At 40.8% G+C, this 12,998-nt stretch overlaps 2 protein-coding genes across 2 annotated transcripts in view; both read left to right on the top strand.

The window, feature by feature from the left end:
• Positions 1-646: 646 nt before the first annotated feature.
• On the top strand, positions 647-2,276 carry LOC118241748 (gamma-crystallin M2-like). The gene is made up of 3 exons (XM_081723102.1): positions 647-700; positions 1,249-1,413; positions 1,536-2,276. The coding sequence occupies exons 1-3, from the start codon at positions 647-649 to the stop codon at positions 1,677-1,679; spliced, it is 363 nt and encodes a 120-aa protein (XP_081579228.1). The 3' UTR covers positions 1,680-2,276.
• Positions 2,277-11,895: 9,619 nt separating this feature from the next.
• The window catches only part of ppp5c (protein phosphatase 5, catalytic subunit), a 30,468-nt gene continuing 29,365 nt past the window's right edge, over positions 11,896-12,998 (top strand). Inside the window, exon 1 of the mRNA XM_035528510.2 lies at positions 11,896-12,003. Within this exon, the coding sequence (XP_035384403.2) occupies positions 11,904-12,003 (100 nt within the window). The 5' untranslated portion in view covers positions 11,896-11,903. The remainder of the gene's footprint in view (positions 12,004-12,998) is intronic.

Raw genomic sequence — 12,998 nt, 5'->3', positions numbered from 1 at the left:
GCAAGCAGCACTAACTCCAAGGACACATACACACATCTGTCACATAACAGTCAGAGTAGATACGGTGGGGGTGGGATGTTGTGTTTACTGAGCAGCTCCAATTCCCTGTGAAACCCAAAATGGGTAAACGAACAGTCATACGTGCTTATTAGTCACAGTCATAGTGAGTGAAAACAGTTTTGCTGTTTTTGGTCAACAAAGCTTCCAGGAGTAGAAAAGACTATGGAGGGTTCCTTTCTGGATGAGATGCTTCTTGGCTTCTATAATATTTATATTTCACTGACCCCTTTTGTGGTATTTCATATAAAACCATTTATGTGACCATTATTTGAAGTCTAACACTTACAGTAGATCATGTAGAGGCCTGTCTGCCTCTAAAAGAAGGGTGATTCTAATAGAACAATAATAAACCATTGGCTAGTGGTCATAGTACTAATGAATGCAATGCCATTCATTAGTAATGATATATTAATAGCATTATTAGTAGCATCAGACAGAGGGCAACCACATCTTTATAGCTACAAGATAATAATATCTAAACCATGTATAGCCCTATCATACAGTTAGCACTTGTGCCCAGCCTGAGCATGAGAGGTCAGTGAGCAGGCTAAATCTAGCATCAGCTCAATCAGGAGTGGAACCAACCATGGCTCCAGAAACCAACCAAGTCCACGCCTTTGAGGAAAGGTGTCCCTTTAGGGTAAATCCCCAGTCTTAAAGAAGCAGGAACTTCAAAGGACTTGAAACAGATGGGCCCTGGGGGAGGTGCAGTAGTTAATGAGAGTAAAATGTCCTGGGCATCCCCCAGTCAAACTTGTTCAAAACTAAACAGTGTTCTCTAATGTCATGCATAACACGGACATGGTTCATTACGTAATATGTAATAGAGTGTAATATGTGCTCTCATAAAACTTTCAAGCAACAAATGCTCAAAACATGCATGTTGAAATGGAAAAGGACCAAACCTGTAATTCAGAATCTAAAGACCTAAAGGACAAGGTCACACTATGTTTCACACAGCATCTGTTCGAAAGGCTTCTGGAGACTAAGCACATGGAAAGGACCTGCATGGGTCCTTGCTGCTTGGTCAGGGATTTTCACAATAGGCAGTACATGTTCTTTGGTTTTGGATCAGGTATAAATGCCAGGGTTAAACCCAGATCCAGGGTCAGCTCACCAGCTAGAAACAACATTGATTATCAGATCGTCAGCTCTTATGCCTACGCATCATGACCATGGGAAGGGTAGGCAAACTGTTGTCACTCCTGCAGGGTGGAGAGTGGTTGCTGGATGGTCTATGACCACACCAACTACATGGGCAGCCAGCACTTCCACAGGAGGAGCGTGTACACAGACTGCCTGGGCCTGTGGGGTGGGAGCAGCTGGCCCAGGTCCTGCAGCCTGATCTCCATGGTAGGACTTTAGATCTGACTTAGGTTAGTGAACGGACATGTTACAACAGCGTCATTACCAATGTGACAGGCTTGGTTCTCTTCTCAAACAGCACAGGGAGCCTACAGAGTGATATATGACAGGGAGAACCTTATTGGCCAGAGGTGACAGACAACTGCGACTCCTTCACTGATTGCTACCACTGGACCGGCAGCTGCTACTTCTGCCACGTGTTGGACGGCCACTGGCTCATGTATGAGCATCCCCACTACAGTGGCAGGATGTAGTACTAGGATGTAGTACTTGGACTCATGATATCTCTTGATATCACGGATTTCTGGTATTAAATATAAACCCTAAGAAAACTTTTAAAAGAAGAGTCTGTCTGTTATTCTGTTTTTCTCAACTTGTACACACCCCCTGAACTAAAGTGTCCTGATTAGTCCCTTCCAGCTTTGGTGTTCCGTGTTTTCCCTGTCTTGTGTTATTTTAGTTCCATGCTGTAGTTTCATTTTCTCTGCCCCTTGTTTGATTGCTTACACCTGTCCCTCGTTTCTACCTTGTTAAGTTCATGTATTTAAACCCTGTCATGTTACTGGTGTCGATGCTGTTCATTGCATATTTATTCAAATGGTTGTGTTTCTTTGTACTCTGTGCCTTTGTGTTTTTCTTAGACTTTGTGTTTCCTAGCCTTCGTTATAGCCTGCTTCCCCTGTTTGCCTTCGTGTGTTTTGTTTGTTTAATTATGTATCCCCGTACTCTCCGTGTTGGCTCTATGACCCTGGACTGCTACAATGACTCTGATTTTGGATTTTCCAATAATAAATCTCACTCTTCTCCGCACATGCGTCCGCCTCTGAACCGCTCAACGTTATATAAAGTTCTCTTTCTCTGATGTATTCAAGCACAGGCTAATTTCAACATGTTTTATTTGTCTTTTTCATGTGCCCCTGATTTTTAAAAAAATCATAGAAGTGTTCAGGAAAACATTTGGCTCATCACACAGTGCACCCTAGTGTAACACTCAGGGTTAAGGTCAGGGTCAAGGTTAGGATTAGGGTTAGGGTTAGGCTCAGGGTCAGGGTTAGGGTTAAGGTCAGGGTTAGGGTCAGAGTTAGGCACATGACACTTATCTACTTCCGCATCACTGATACTGACTTTATGAGTTGTTATAGTTCCAGAATGATTTGAGCACTATAGGTATCATGTTGTTGAATGTATAATGATATAATAATGATATGATAATGATAATGATAATAATGACAGTATGATAATAATATAATAATGATCGCTGCATAGATTTGTGGAAAATGCTATGAATTAGCTTTTAGATCCTCAGACAATGACAAACTTAGTTTGGCTGAAATTAATCTTTCAGAAAGTAACTCAAGAAAACTCTGGTACTAGTTTACTGAAACTAATTTAAAATTGAGTAATGAAGTGTCAGCAATTACATCACAGATACATTACTGTAAAAATCTGCAATACAGTTAATTCATTTTACATTTATTTACTTTTTATGGACAACATTGTTTAATTTGTTTAGCGAGTGTGATGAGTCCATGACGTGATGTCCTATGTGTGATGTCACATGTATATAATATTTTCCAGCAGTCAAGCCTCACAATATAAAACTGATCTAGGATCAGGTGGAGCTGGTAGATGCAGTGACACTGGTGTGGAGGTGGAACTGGTGGGTACAGTTTCTCACTCTCTTTCTCTTTCTCACTGTCTTTCTTTTTTTTACTCTTTCTCTCTACTCTTGCCTCTGTCTCTTTTTCTTTCTTCTCTCTTCCTCTCTCTCTCAGTGTTTCCTCTTCTCTTGCTATCTTCTCTTCTCTTTAATGTTTCTCTCAATTCCCCATGGACCTGTGACTTCCTTCTCTTTCTGACCATTTCATAATGCAGTCCTTCTGTCACTCCACACAAACCACTTGTATGTGTGGTTGTATGTATGGGTGTGTGTGTGTTTGTGGTTATGTCTATGGGTGTGTGTACGTGTGGTTGTGTGTATTGGTGTATGTGTGTGTATGTGTGGTTGTGTGTATATGTGGTGTTGTGTATGTGTGGCTGTATGAATGGTTGTATGTATGTGTGGTTTTCTGTAAGGGTGGGTGGGTTGGTGTGTGTGTGGTTGTGTGTATATGTGGTGTTGTGTATGAGTGGGTGTGGGTATATGTGGTGTTATGTATGGGTGTGTGGGTGTATGTGTGGCTGTCTGTGTGGTTGTGTGTGGGGGGTTGTGTGTATGGGTCGGGGTGTATGTGTGGTTGTGTGAATGGGTGGGTGTGTATATGTGGTGTTGTGTAAGGGTGGGTGGGTGTATGAGTGTGTATGTGTGCGGTAAAAAAAAAAAAAACAGGTATGCCGAGAAACTTTTTGTTTAAAAGGCCAGGATAGATGTATATCAACATATCTATCTAGTGCTCGCCTCTCTGGTGTTTCCTGACTGTGTGGGATAACTGCTTTCTCATATATGTGTAATAAAACCTGCTCAAGTATGAGAAAGCAGCAAGACGTTTCCCCACCTGCTTTCAGTGAAGGGATTGAATCTGATGCAACTCAATTCCAAGAAGCGATATGGTGTGGAAGAGAAGGACGGGTAGAGAAGTAGTGGCTCTAATTAAAGTTAAAGTTGCCTTTGGGGGGACTTACAATCATTCCACACACAGTCTCACACACACATACACACACACAGTTTCATACACACACACAGTCCCACACATGCGCAAGTCACACACACAGTCAGGCACACAATCTCATGAATATATACACACACAGTGTCACACACACATACACAGTCTCATGCACACCCTCTCTTATACACATACATGCGCACAGTCTCATGCACACAGACACAGTCTCTCTTTCACACACACACACACACAGTCTTAAGCACAGTTTCATACACACAAACATAGTCTCACACCTGCACAGTCTTACACAGACATGCGTACAGTCTCATGCATACACACACAGTGTCGCACACATACTCCCACAGACTCACACACACACAATTAGAGAAGCAGTCACATATAAGTAATAAAAGATAAATGTGTAAACATAAGTATATATAAGCAGTTCCCCCACTCTCTCAGTCTCTCACACCTACACACACATACAGAGGAAGGTGATTCGAGGGGGAGTTAAATAGAGCAAGACCACTAGATCTTTATTCATGCCAGTCAGTGCCTGACCAAGTGGCACAGTCACTTCCCCCCACGAGCTCCCAACCATGTATACAAACACACATACACACACACACACATGCAAACACACACATACACATGCACACAAAAACTTATGAACACACACACGCATACATAACATATGCACACACACGTACACACAGACTCAGAAATAATACACACGCACGCACACATATGCACGCACACACTCACATACATGCACGTGCGCACAACACACACACACACACACAATCACACATCTCATCAATTTTCTGTGACCAATACTAGTACTCTTTGGCACGTTGTTGGTCTCTAACAGGCTTCTTGGTCATGTAGTAACTGTATTTTCTGTAGTACAAGCAAGGTGAGCAGTGAGTTAGGGTTACAGTTACAGTTAAGGTTACAGTTAAGGTTAGGGTTACACTTAGGTTTACAGTTAAGGTTAGGGTTACAGTTAGGCTTATGGTGAGCATTGAGTTCATATATGATCAAACCTGGATGGGATTTTCCCCCATCTTACTGCTTGTAAGTTTTTTTACACAATTAAACACCACAGAGCTCCTCGCTGTATGCACTAAACACATAATTCACTTGCACTCATTTTCTTCAGAAAGTTAATGAAACATTGTGTCGTAGAGTTAACCCTAACCATAACCATAACCCTGGTGCATGGCCCTAAAGGGGATAAAATAATTTCTGATGACTCAGTGAGTGATGAGCTGTTTTGACAGTCTTAGAGACTGTGATAGTCAGTCTAACTATGTGGACAATCAGATCAAATATTCCCACAGTGTCTTGGAGACTGTACTTGTCTAACTATGTGGACAATTAGCTGAAATGTTCCCACTATTTTTTCAGAGACTATCCCATGACTACCCTTTTGTAGGCCACCCAGTGAGGAAGAAGTGATAAATCATTTTCTGGCAGTATGGGTTTCACACTAATTCCAACATTCTCCAGTATGAGTATTAATTGCACACTTACGTTACATACCTAATCCTAATCCTAACACACTTATGTTATTTACCTAACCCTAACCCTAACACACATATATTATTTACCTAACCCTAACCCTAAAACACTCACGTTATATACCTAACCCTAACCCTAACCCTGACACACATTATATATTTTAATATTTCTATTTGAGAATGCCTTAGTTTTTTTGTGCCACAAGGGATAGAAGTATAATTGCATATGTGTGGCTGTGTTTGTGAGATGAATTTTGTGTGGGAGAATTTGTTGAAAAATGTTTTTAAAAACCTACACACACTTTGCTCACCTCAGCCCTGTTAAGCAGCTGCTCTACTTGCTAACGGCACATCTGAAAACTGTGCAGTGGGTTATTTTGCTTCCCTGTGTACTCACACACAGCCATACACACTGCATGGTTCGCTAGGAGACAGTCATCTAGAATGGCATACAGAGGTGCAGCCTGAGTCACTTGCCATGCATGCTGTCACTGCAGGCTGGCAGTGGTCATCGCTTCAAAAGTAATAAAGTGGAAGAAAATACACAAACATCACAGCATGTGGCAGACTGAGAACAATGGTCTGATGTTAGTGTCTGTGAGTGGGAGGGTAAGTGTGAGGTGTCTCAGTAGGAGGGTTAGTGGGAGGTGTCTGAGTGGGAGGGTGAGTGGGAGGTGTCTGAGTGGGAGGGTGAGTGGGAGATGGCTGATTCTCATCCTGCTGGGGACAGATATGGTCTCTGTGTGTTAGTGGACACTCGTCCACATCTGATGTCAAAGTGGAGAAGTAAAATGGTAGTTACAAAGGTGACATATTGCCTGTACATGGAGGCAGGAAGGAAGTGAGGGGAAATGAGAACCACTGCTGAGAAGGGAGAGTGGAGGAAAGCAACAGGAGGACAGGACAGTAGGGAAAAGGCCAAGCCAAGGTTCACGCGGTTACCTGTCTCTCACAAGTTCCCAAGCCAAACAGAGAGTCTGACAAATCCCCCAAAATGCTCTGTTCCTGCATATCCTCATGCTGGCTTTTGAGAAGTGTCATATATTTTACTCCACTGTTTGTTTTTAGAACTGACATAATTTATGTAAATTAGATATTTAGAACTGATCTTATTTATGTACATTATATATTTAGCTTGGGTCACAACCTGGCCCCTCCTCCTTGACTGCTCCCCATGTCCGTGTGATATCTTCTTTGTGTGTGTGTGTGTGTGTGTGTGTGTGTGTCTGTCTGTCTACATGGCCACGCCCCTCCTTTGTTAGTCAGTTATGTGTTACACCTGTCCCTCTTTAAAGTGGTTGATAACGTATATTTACATCCTTGTGTTATAGTCATTCTTTGTCTATGTTTCACTCCATCTTTCTCACATATCTCTATTGTTACCTTTGCTTCTGCCACTCACTGTGTTTAGCCGTTTATTGTGTTTGTCTTGCTAGCATAATGCCGTTCTTCATGTTTTAGTTTCATTTTGTTCCGTGTTAATAAACGTCTGTGTTGTTCAACGACGGCTCACCTCTGTATCCTGCCCATCTTCACGGCCTGCTGTGTTCTTAATCCGTCATAATGATTATGCAGTACCAGCGGACCTGGAGGGAGCTATTATGGCTTCATTAAATAAAACACAAGAATCCTCTCCCCCCCATTACCCTCCACAGATCCACATTATGAGTTTACGAGTAATTAAAGGGTAAACATAACTCTAGAAATTAGTGGGGCCACGATGTCCTGCCTGTCCCCCTGGGCAGGCTAGTGGATGTCCATGGAGACTCACTAAACCCTTTGTTTGCTTATTTGTTTGTTTTAGTAATGGAAACATTAACTCATAAAGTGAAGTTTTACAGTTAAGCGGGGTTCACTTATGTCATGGGAGATTCATAAAAAATGATGCCTTGGTCCTGAGGCTCTACCATGGCTGGGTATCTACTGTGGCTAGATCTTAACTCACATAACCCAGCATTACCGTCACCATGAGCTTGCCTTAGAACTCATAACAGTCAATAGGTATCCTCATTGAATTGAGGTTTAAAATGAAGGCAAACATTCTGCTTTAGCATCAGAAACATAATAATGAAGGGTAAACCTAGAAACAAGACAGCCCTAAAAACTAATCATATTCGTTCTCATAGCAAAAATGAAATTTTGACCGGCAGTAGCAATTTTGACAAAAAATAGTTGATGCCAGGAACCCCTGTAAAGCAAAACACTGATTTAGGTAATGGGAATAGGCCTAAAATTCAAATAAAAAACTACTTCTAATTAAGACATATCTTATCTACCAGTCTAGCTTCTAAATCTGCCACTTGTAGAAATTTATCTGAATGGTGTAATGGGTCTATAAACTCCATTGGGCAGACAGGATGAAGGGTAGGGTAAGTGTTAGGGTTAGGGAAAGTGTTAGGGTTAGGGTTTAAAGACTTCAGAACATCCACTGCACATGGCAAGGAGGAGTTCAGCATACTTCAGAACATCCACTGAGTAAATACCCTGCATCTTAAACAGCTCCATGAGAAATGTAAACAGATGCTTAAAAAACTGCAAACATGCACACTCTTTCTTCTTCCATTTCTCAGTGTCTCTCTCTGATTGTGTGTGTGTGTATACACAATGAAAGTTAAAAAGGCTGTGTTTTCAGTCAGGTATGCATTATATAGTTTTTTTTTTTCACCACATCAGTTTCTGTTTTTCATTCCTAAACATTCAATGTCAGTTTCATAAAGGCTGATTTACATAGGACATTTATATTTACATATTACATTTACATTTACATAAGACATTTACATTTCATAAAACTGATTTACATAGTACATTTACATTTTGCACCACACAGCACCTGTAATATGCCATCAAGACACCTTAACATACACAGTCATGATGGGGCATTACAAACTCACCCTGATATAGCTTGATAGACAAACTGAATGCCATTAAAAGCCTCAAAATAGCACAGAGCATACAGCCCCTCCCCCATTATAGCCATGTTTTAAAGCTTGAAGAAGGAAATGAAGAGAGAAAGTGAGAGCTGGGTGGTGGGGGGAGGGGGTGGATGAGGGTTGAGCGGAAGGGTGTGACTGGACAAATCAGCATTTATTTACTCAAACAGTGACTTATCTCTGATTCTTTTTGAACTGCTTCTTGGCCGGGCCTCACCCCCTGATACCTATTTAAAAAATACTTGTGATTATAATAAATGCCCTTCCCTCCACCAGACTCCAAGCACCCACACCTTACCAGACACACAAGATGATAGGAGAGGAGTTGCACTTTTTTCATTAGTTATCACTCAGAGAACAGCATAGCTTTACCTACATTTTCATACACCATGGTCATTTACTCAACCTCCCCCCCACCCCCACCACCACCAAAAAACAGAACCGTGTTTGATGTCTGCAAAGATAGTGCAGTCAGAATATAAGTATTTAAATGCAGAATGTGTTAATTCCATGGTTCAGACATGATGTGTTATAGGTTGTAAAAGGCCCCTGCCTGACTTTGGATCTGAAAGGAAAAGAAAATATTTAAATGACTTTGTGTGGGAAAACTCCAGCCATATGTAACATATATGGGTGTGGGATATTGGCACACAAGAGGCAGGGTGGAGGAGTTCATAAATTTACATTTCACTCCTGGATCTCTGTGTGTCTTGTCAGAAGAACATTTGTGTACTAGAGTGTTAATAACCCATGTATACACACTTAACAGGTTTGGGTATTAGAGTATTAATAACCCATGTATACGCTCTTAAAATGTTAGGTGCTTGGTGACTGTAAGCAACAACACTGCCAACTCACTGGAATGTCTAACATTTACGTTACTTACATTTTCAGAATGTAGCAAACATTTTTATCCTGAGCAACGTACATACAATTATCAGTTGATAGCATGCATGCTCCCTGGAAATCAAACCCACAACCTTCATGATACTAGTACTTTGCTCCACCAGGTGTTCTAATGTTCTACCACAGTAGTAATCTTCTACCACAGTACTAATATTCTAATGTTCTAGTACAGTACGAATGTCCTGATGTTCTACCACAGTACTAATGTTCTACCACAGTACAAATGTTCTAATGTTCTACCACAGTACTAATGTTCTACCACAGTACGAATGTTCTACCACAGTACGAATGTTCTAATGTTCTACCACAGTACTAAGGTTCTTCCTCTTGGCTCATATAGACTCACACTTTCTCATGCCCATCAACTACTATATATTTATATGGGGTGTCAAATGTGAGACTTGTAGTTATGTTCAAAAGGAAAATTTCAGTTAAGATACCTGACTACTGTTTATTAAACAAAAGTATAGCATGTATAAAGCATTTGATAAGTGTCTTTATTGTAAATTAATTAAGCACCCACACATCAGCAGATGGGATTGAGTCCCTTCTTCCTACTTTAAAGAATAAGACATTTTATTTGCCCTTAATTTTACTAGGAAATGATACTGAAAGTGCGGACCTCGTGACATCTGGAGTTGGAGACACTGCTATAGTAAAATAACATCCCAGACATTAGAACATTTAACAGGATTCCTCTTAAACTTCAGTTTGTTAATAACCATTTTCATAACTGCAATAACACCATGATCCATTTTATGTAGAAAATCTGTCATATAATTAGGCAGTTGAGGATCACTTGGGTTTAACTTTCAGTTAGAAACTACCATTCCACAACCAGTGGGATTGATTGGACTGGTGTAGCAGAAAAAGAACTATCTGTATCTACAGTCTGTACTATACTGGAACTGCAGCTACAGTCTGTATTATAATACAATGGTGTGCCTATGAAAATAGAAACTATATGTCTGTCATTTTTAGTGAAAAAATCTTCAAATCTCAGTGTAATTACAATATTTAATATTTAATAACCAATTTATGACATCATATTACTTTTATAACCTTTTATAAAAAAGTATTGTGTATACATATTTCCAATTTAAAGTTATTTGATATAGTCTACAGAAAATGTGGACATAAAGTTACACAAGAAAACTGACATTTAACTTTAAAAAATTCAATTACCTTTTGAAAATATATGACTATGACTTTCTTCCACCCCCTCTGTCTGCCTCGCTGACTTCCTTCATGTCTGTTCTACATCAATGGGCATCATACCCCCCTCCCAGGGATCGTTTCCACTCATTTTTCTCTTCCTGTTTCTCACCTGCATCAAGACCCCACTACTGTTTACTCTGTAACAGGAATGAAAGCCAAGTTCTAATGTCACCGGGCAGAGTGGCTCACTCCTCAAACATCAGAGAGTGAAAGTTTGCTCACACTTTGATGGTCATTTCTTAGGTTGTTTGATGAGGCTGGTGATTCACTCCTGGTGGCTGGCCTCTGTTACTCCTACATGGGATGTCCCCAGTGAGTCAGGCTCCTTCCCCACCCCCTATATCCACCAATACCTCTTCTGTGTGGATGACTGTGTCAAGTTAATCTTACTTTGAGTCATGATATCACTCCAGTTCAGGAAGGTTGAACATGTCTCACATTCCCTTTTTATAAGACAGTAACTGTGCAAGAGCTCTGATTTGTTGCAAGTTCTTTAAAGAGGAAAAATTCTAATTTAGTCAGACCTTATAAATCAGGGTTTGTTTGTTTGTTTTTTTGGAAGAGTAAGAAAGAATTCAACAGCCCACACAGTTCACAGGTGCAGTGCTGTTTTTGTGTGTATAAGCAGTGAGGCACTCATAACTGTGAGAGCTGGTGTGGTTTTAATTTGAAGTTACATGGTGTTTTTCCCAAACATTATGTGGGGGCAGGTGCTGTGTGTCAGATCACAGGCCTATGTGTGACTAACATCTACATCTGTGCTACGCTGCCCTCCCATATGTTCCCTTGATCCAACTGCTTTTCATTTCCCAGAAGTACAAGTGCTTAAACCAGTTCAACGAGAAGCCCAAACAATCTGCAACATAGGGGAACTGGAAAGCCAGGAAGGGTTGACCATATATGTAAAGTACATTTAAAATTCATGGAACTAACAGGCCATATGTAATTGAAAACCCTTGTTTCTCAATGAGAAAAATGTCTGAGCAGTTATTAGCACATATTGTTATGACAAACGTTCAAACAACCACAGGTTTTTAGGAGGCCCATGACAACACTCCCTGTATTGAGCAGACATGTGCTGCCCTCTGCAGGCCAGGGCAAAACATTGCAAAGCAAACCATTTTAATAACCACCATCATTATTATTGATACGTAAAATATCTGCATCCACAGATTATGAAAATGTTTATTAAACTATATAATTCAGGTCTAGTACAGCCTTCCCATTAAGTAATTTTTGAACCTGGTTTGAAAAAAGTCGTAAATTCAGTCATATTTACGACACCAGCTCGAGTTCTGATGACCAGCGTAACGGATTTTGGCAGTGAGAAGATGGCGGAGGAGGAACGGAATGCGAAGGCTGAGAAACTCAAGGAGAAGGCGAATAATTACTTTAAAGGTAAAGGCAAACTGGGTGTCATTGAAAGAAATACGTCCATTAAAGGTTGTTCAATTATGTTGTCTGTCACAGTACAATATCTGTAGTGTGTATTGCGATAGTGCAGTTCTGCAGACTAGTTAGCTAGGGTAGGTTTGCTAGCCCTCCTCACGAAGCCGGTAGCGAATCAAACCGCTGTGCTTAGCGAGCTAAAGCTAGCTGGCTACTCTACTACAGCGTTACTGTAGCTAACCTGGGCAGGACGAAAAGGCTCTAACCCTCTCCACAACATAAAAGGCTCTGCTCCACACGTTTGGTGCACTAGTAGGTGAATAAGTGTTGTGTTCTCTACGTGTTGTTTTGATTAGCCAACGAGTTATCTCGCGCGCAGCTTAGCCATGCTACGCTAGCTAACCTAGCTATGAAACATACGAGCCGGAATAAACGAGCAAAGGAGCTTTCTGCCCGGGAGTTGTGTTGTCAGCGGTTCGTGAGTTAGTTTGAACCCTAACCGGAACCCTAATCCTAACGTGGAACAATTTTGGCTAACTTCTCACTTATATTTTACGAATTAGCGCGAGACAAAAAGGTTAATTCAAACAAAAGTAGTGATCTTTGACATTTTTGTTCTGTGACTTTCACTTTAAATGAAGCTGTAACACATTTTGCAAACTTTAACACGCTCAGCTAAACAGTATTTTCAAATATTAAAAGAAACTTCCACACACTATAGTTTATACTATTTCTACAGGATGAGAAATTGGCTACCTATCTCTGGTGCTATTCCTGCTGTCTGCGAGTAGAGTACTGAGTTTGCCCGCCTGATTTTTCCCCCCATAGAGATCATTTATGGTTGTCATATTTGTATTGTTCAAATGCAATTCCTGCTTTCAATATAGGGTCTAACATGTCATGGTTACCTTAGGCTACACTGTCCGCATGATTACTCAAAGATAACTAGCTAACCCTAGGTAGATAATTGTTCGAGTTTTCTCAAGTATACCGTCTGGTCGTGT

This window comes from Electrophorus electricus, chromosome 11 (assembly GCF_041902795.1).
Source record: "Electrophorus electricus isolate QZ-2024a chromosome 11, ASM4190279v1, whole genome shotgun sequence".
In the NCBI taxonomy this organism is placed as follows: domain Eukaryota; kingdom Metazoa; phylum Chordata; class Actinopteri; order Gymnotiformes; family Gymnotidae; genus Electrophorus; species Electrophorus electricus.
This window is presented reverse-complemented; position numbering and strand designations above follow the sequence as displayed.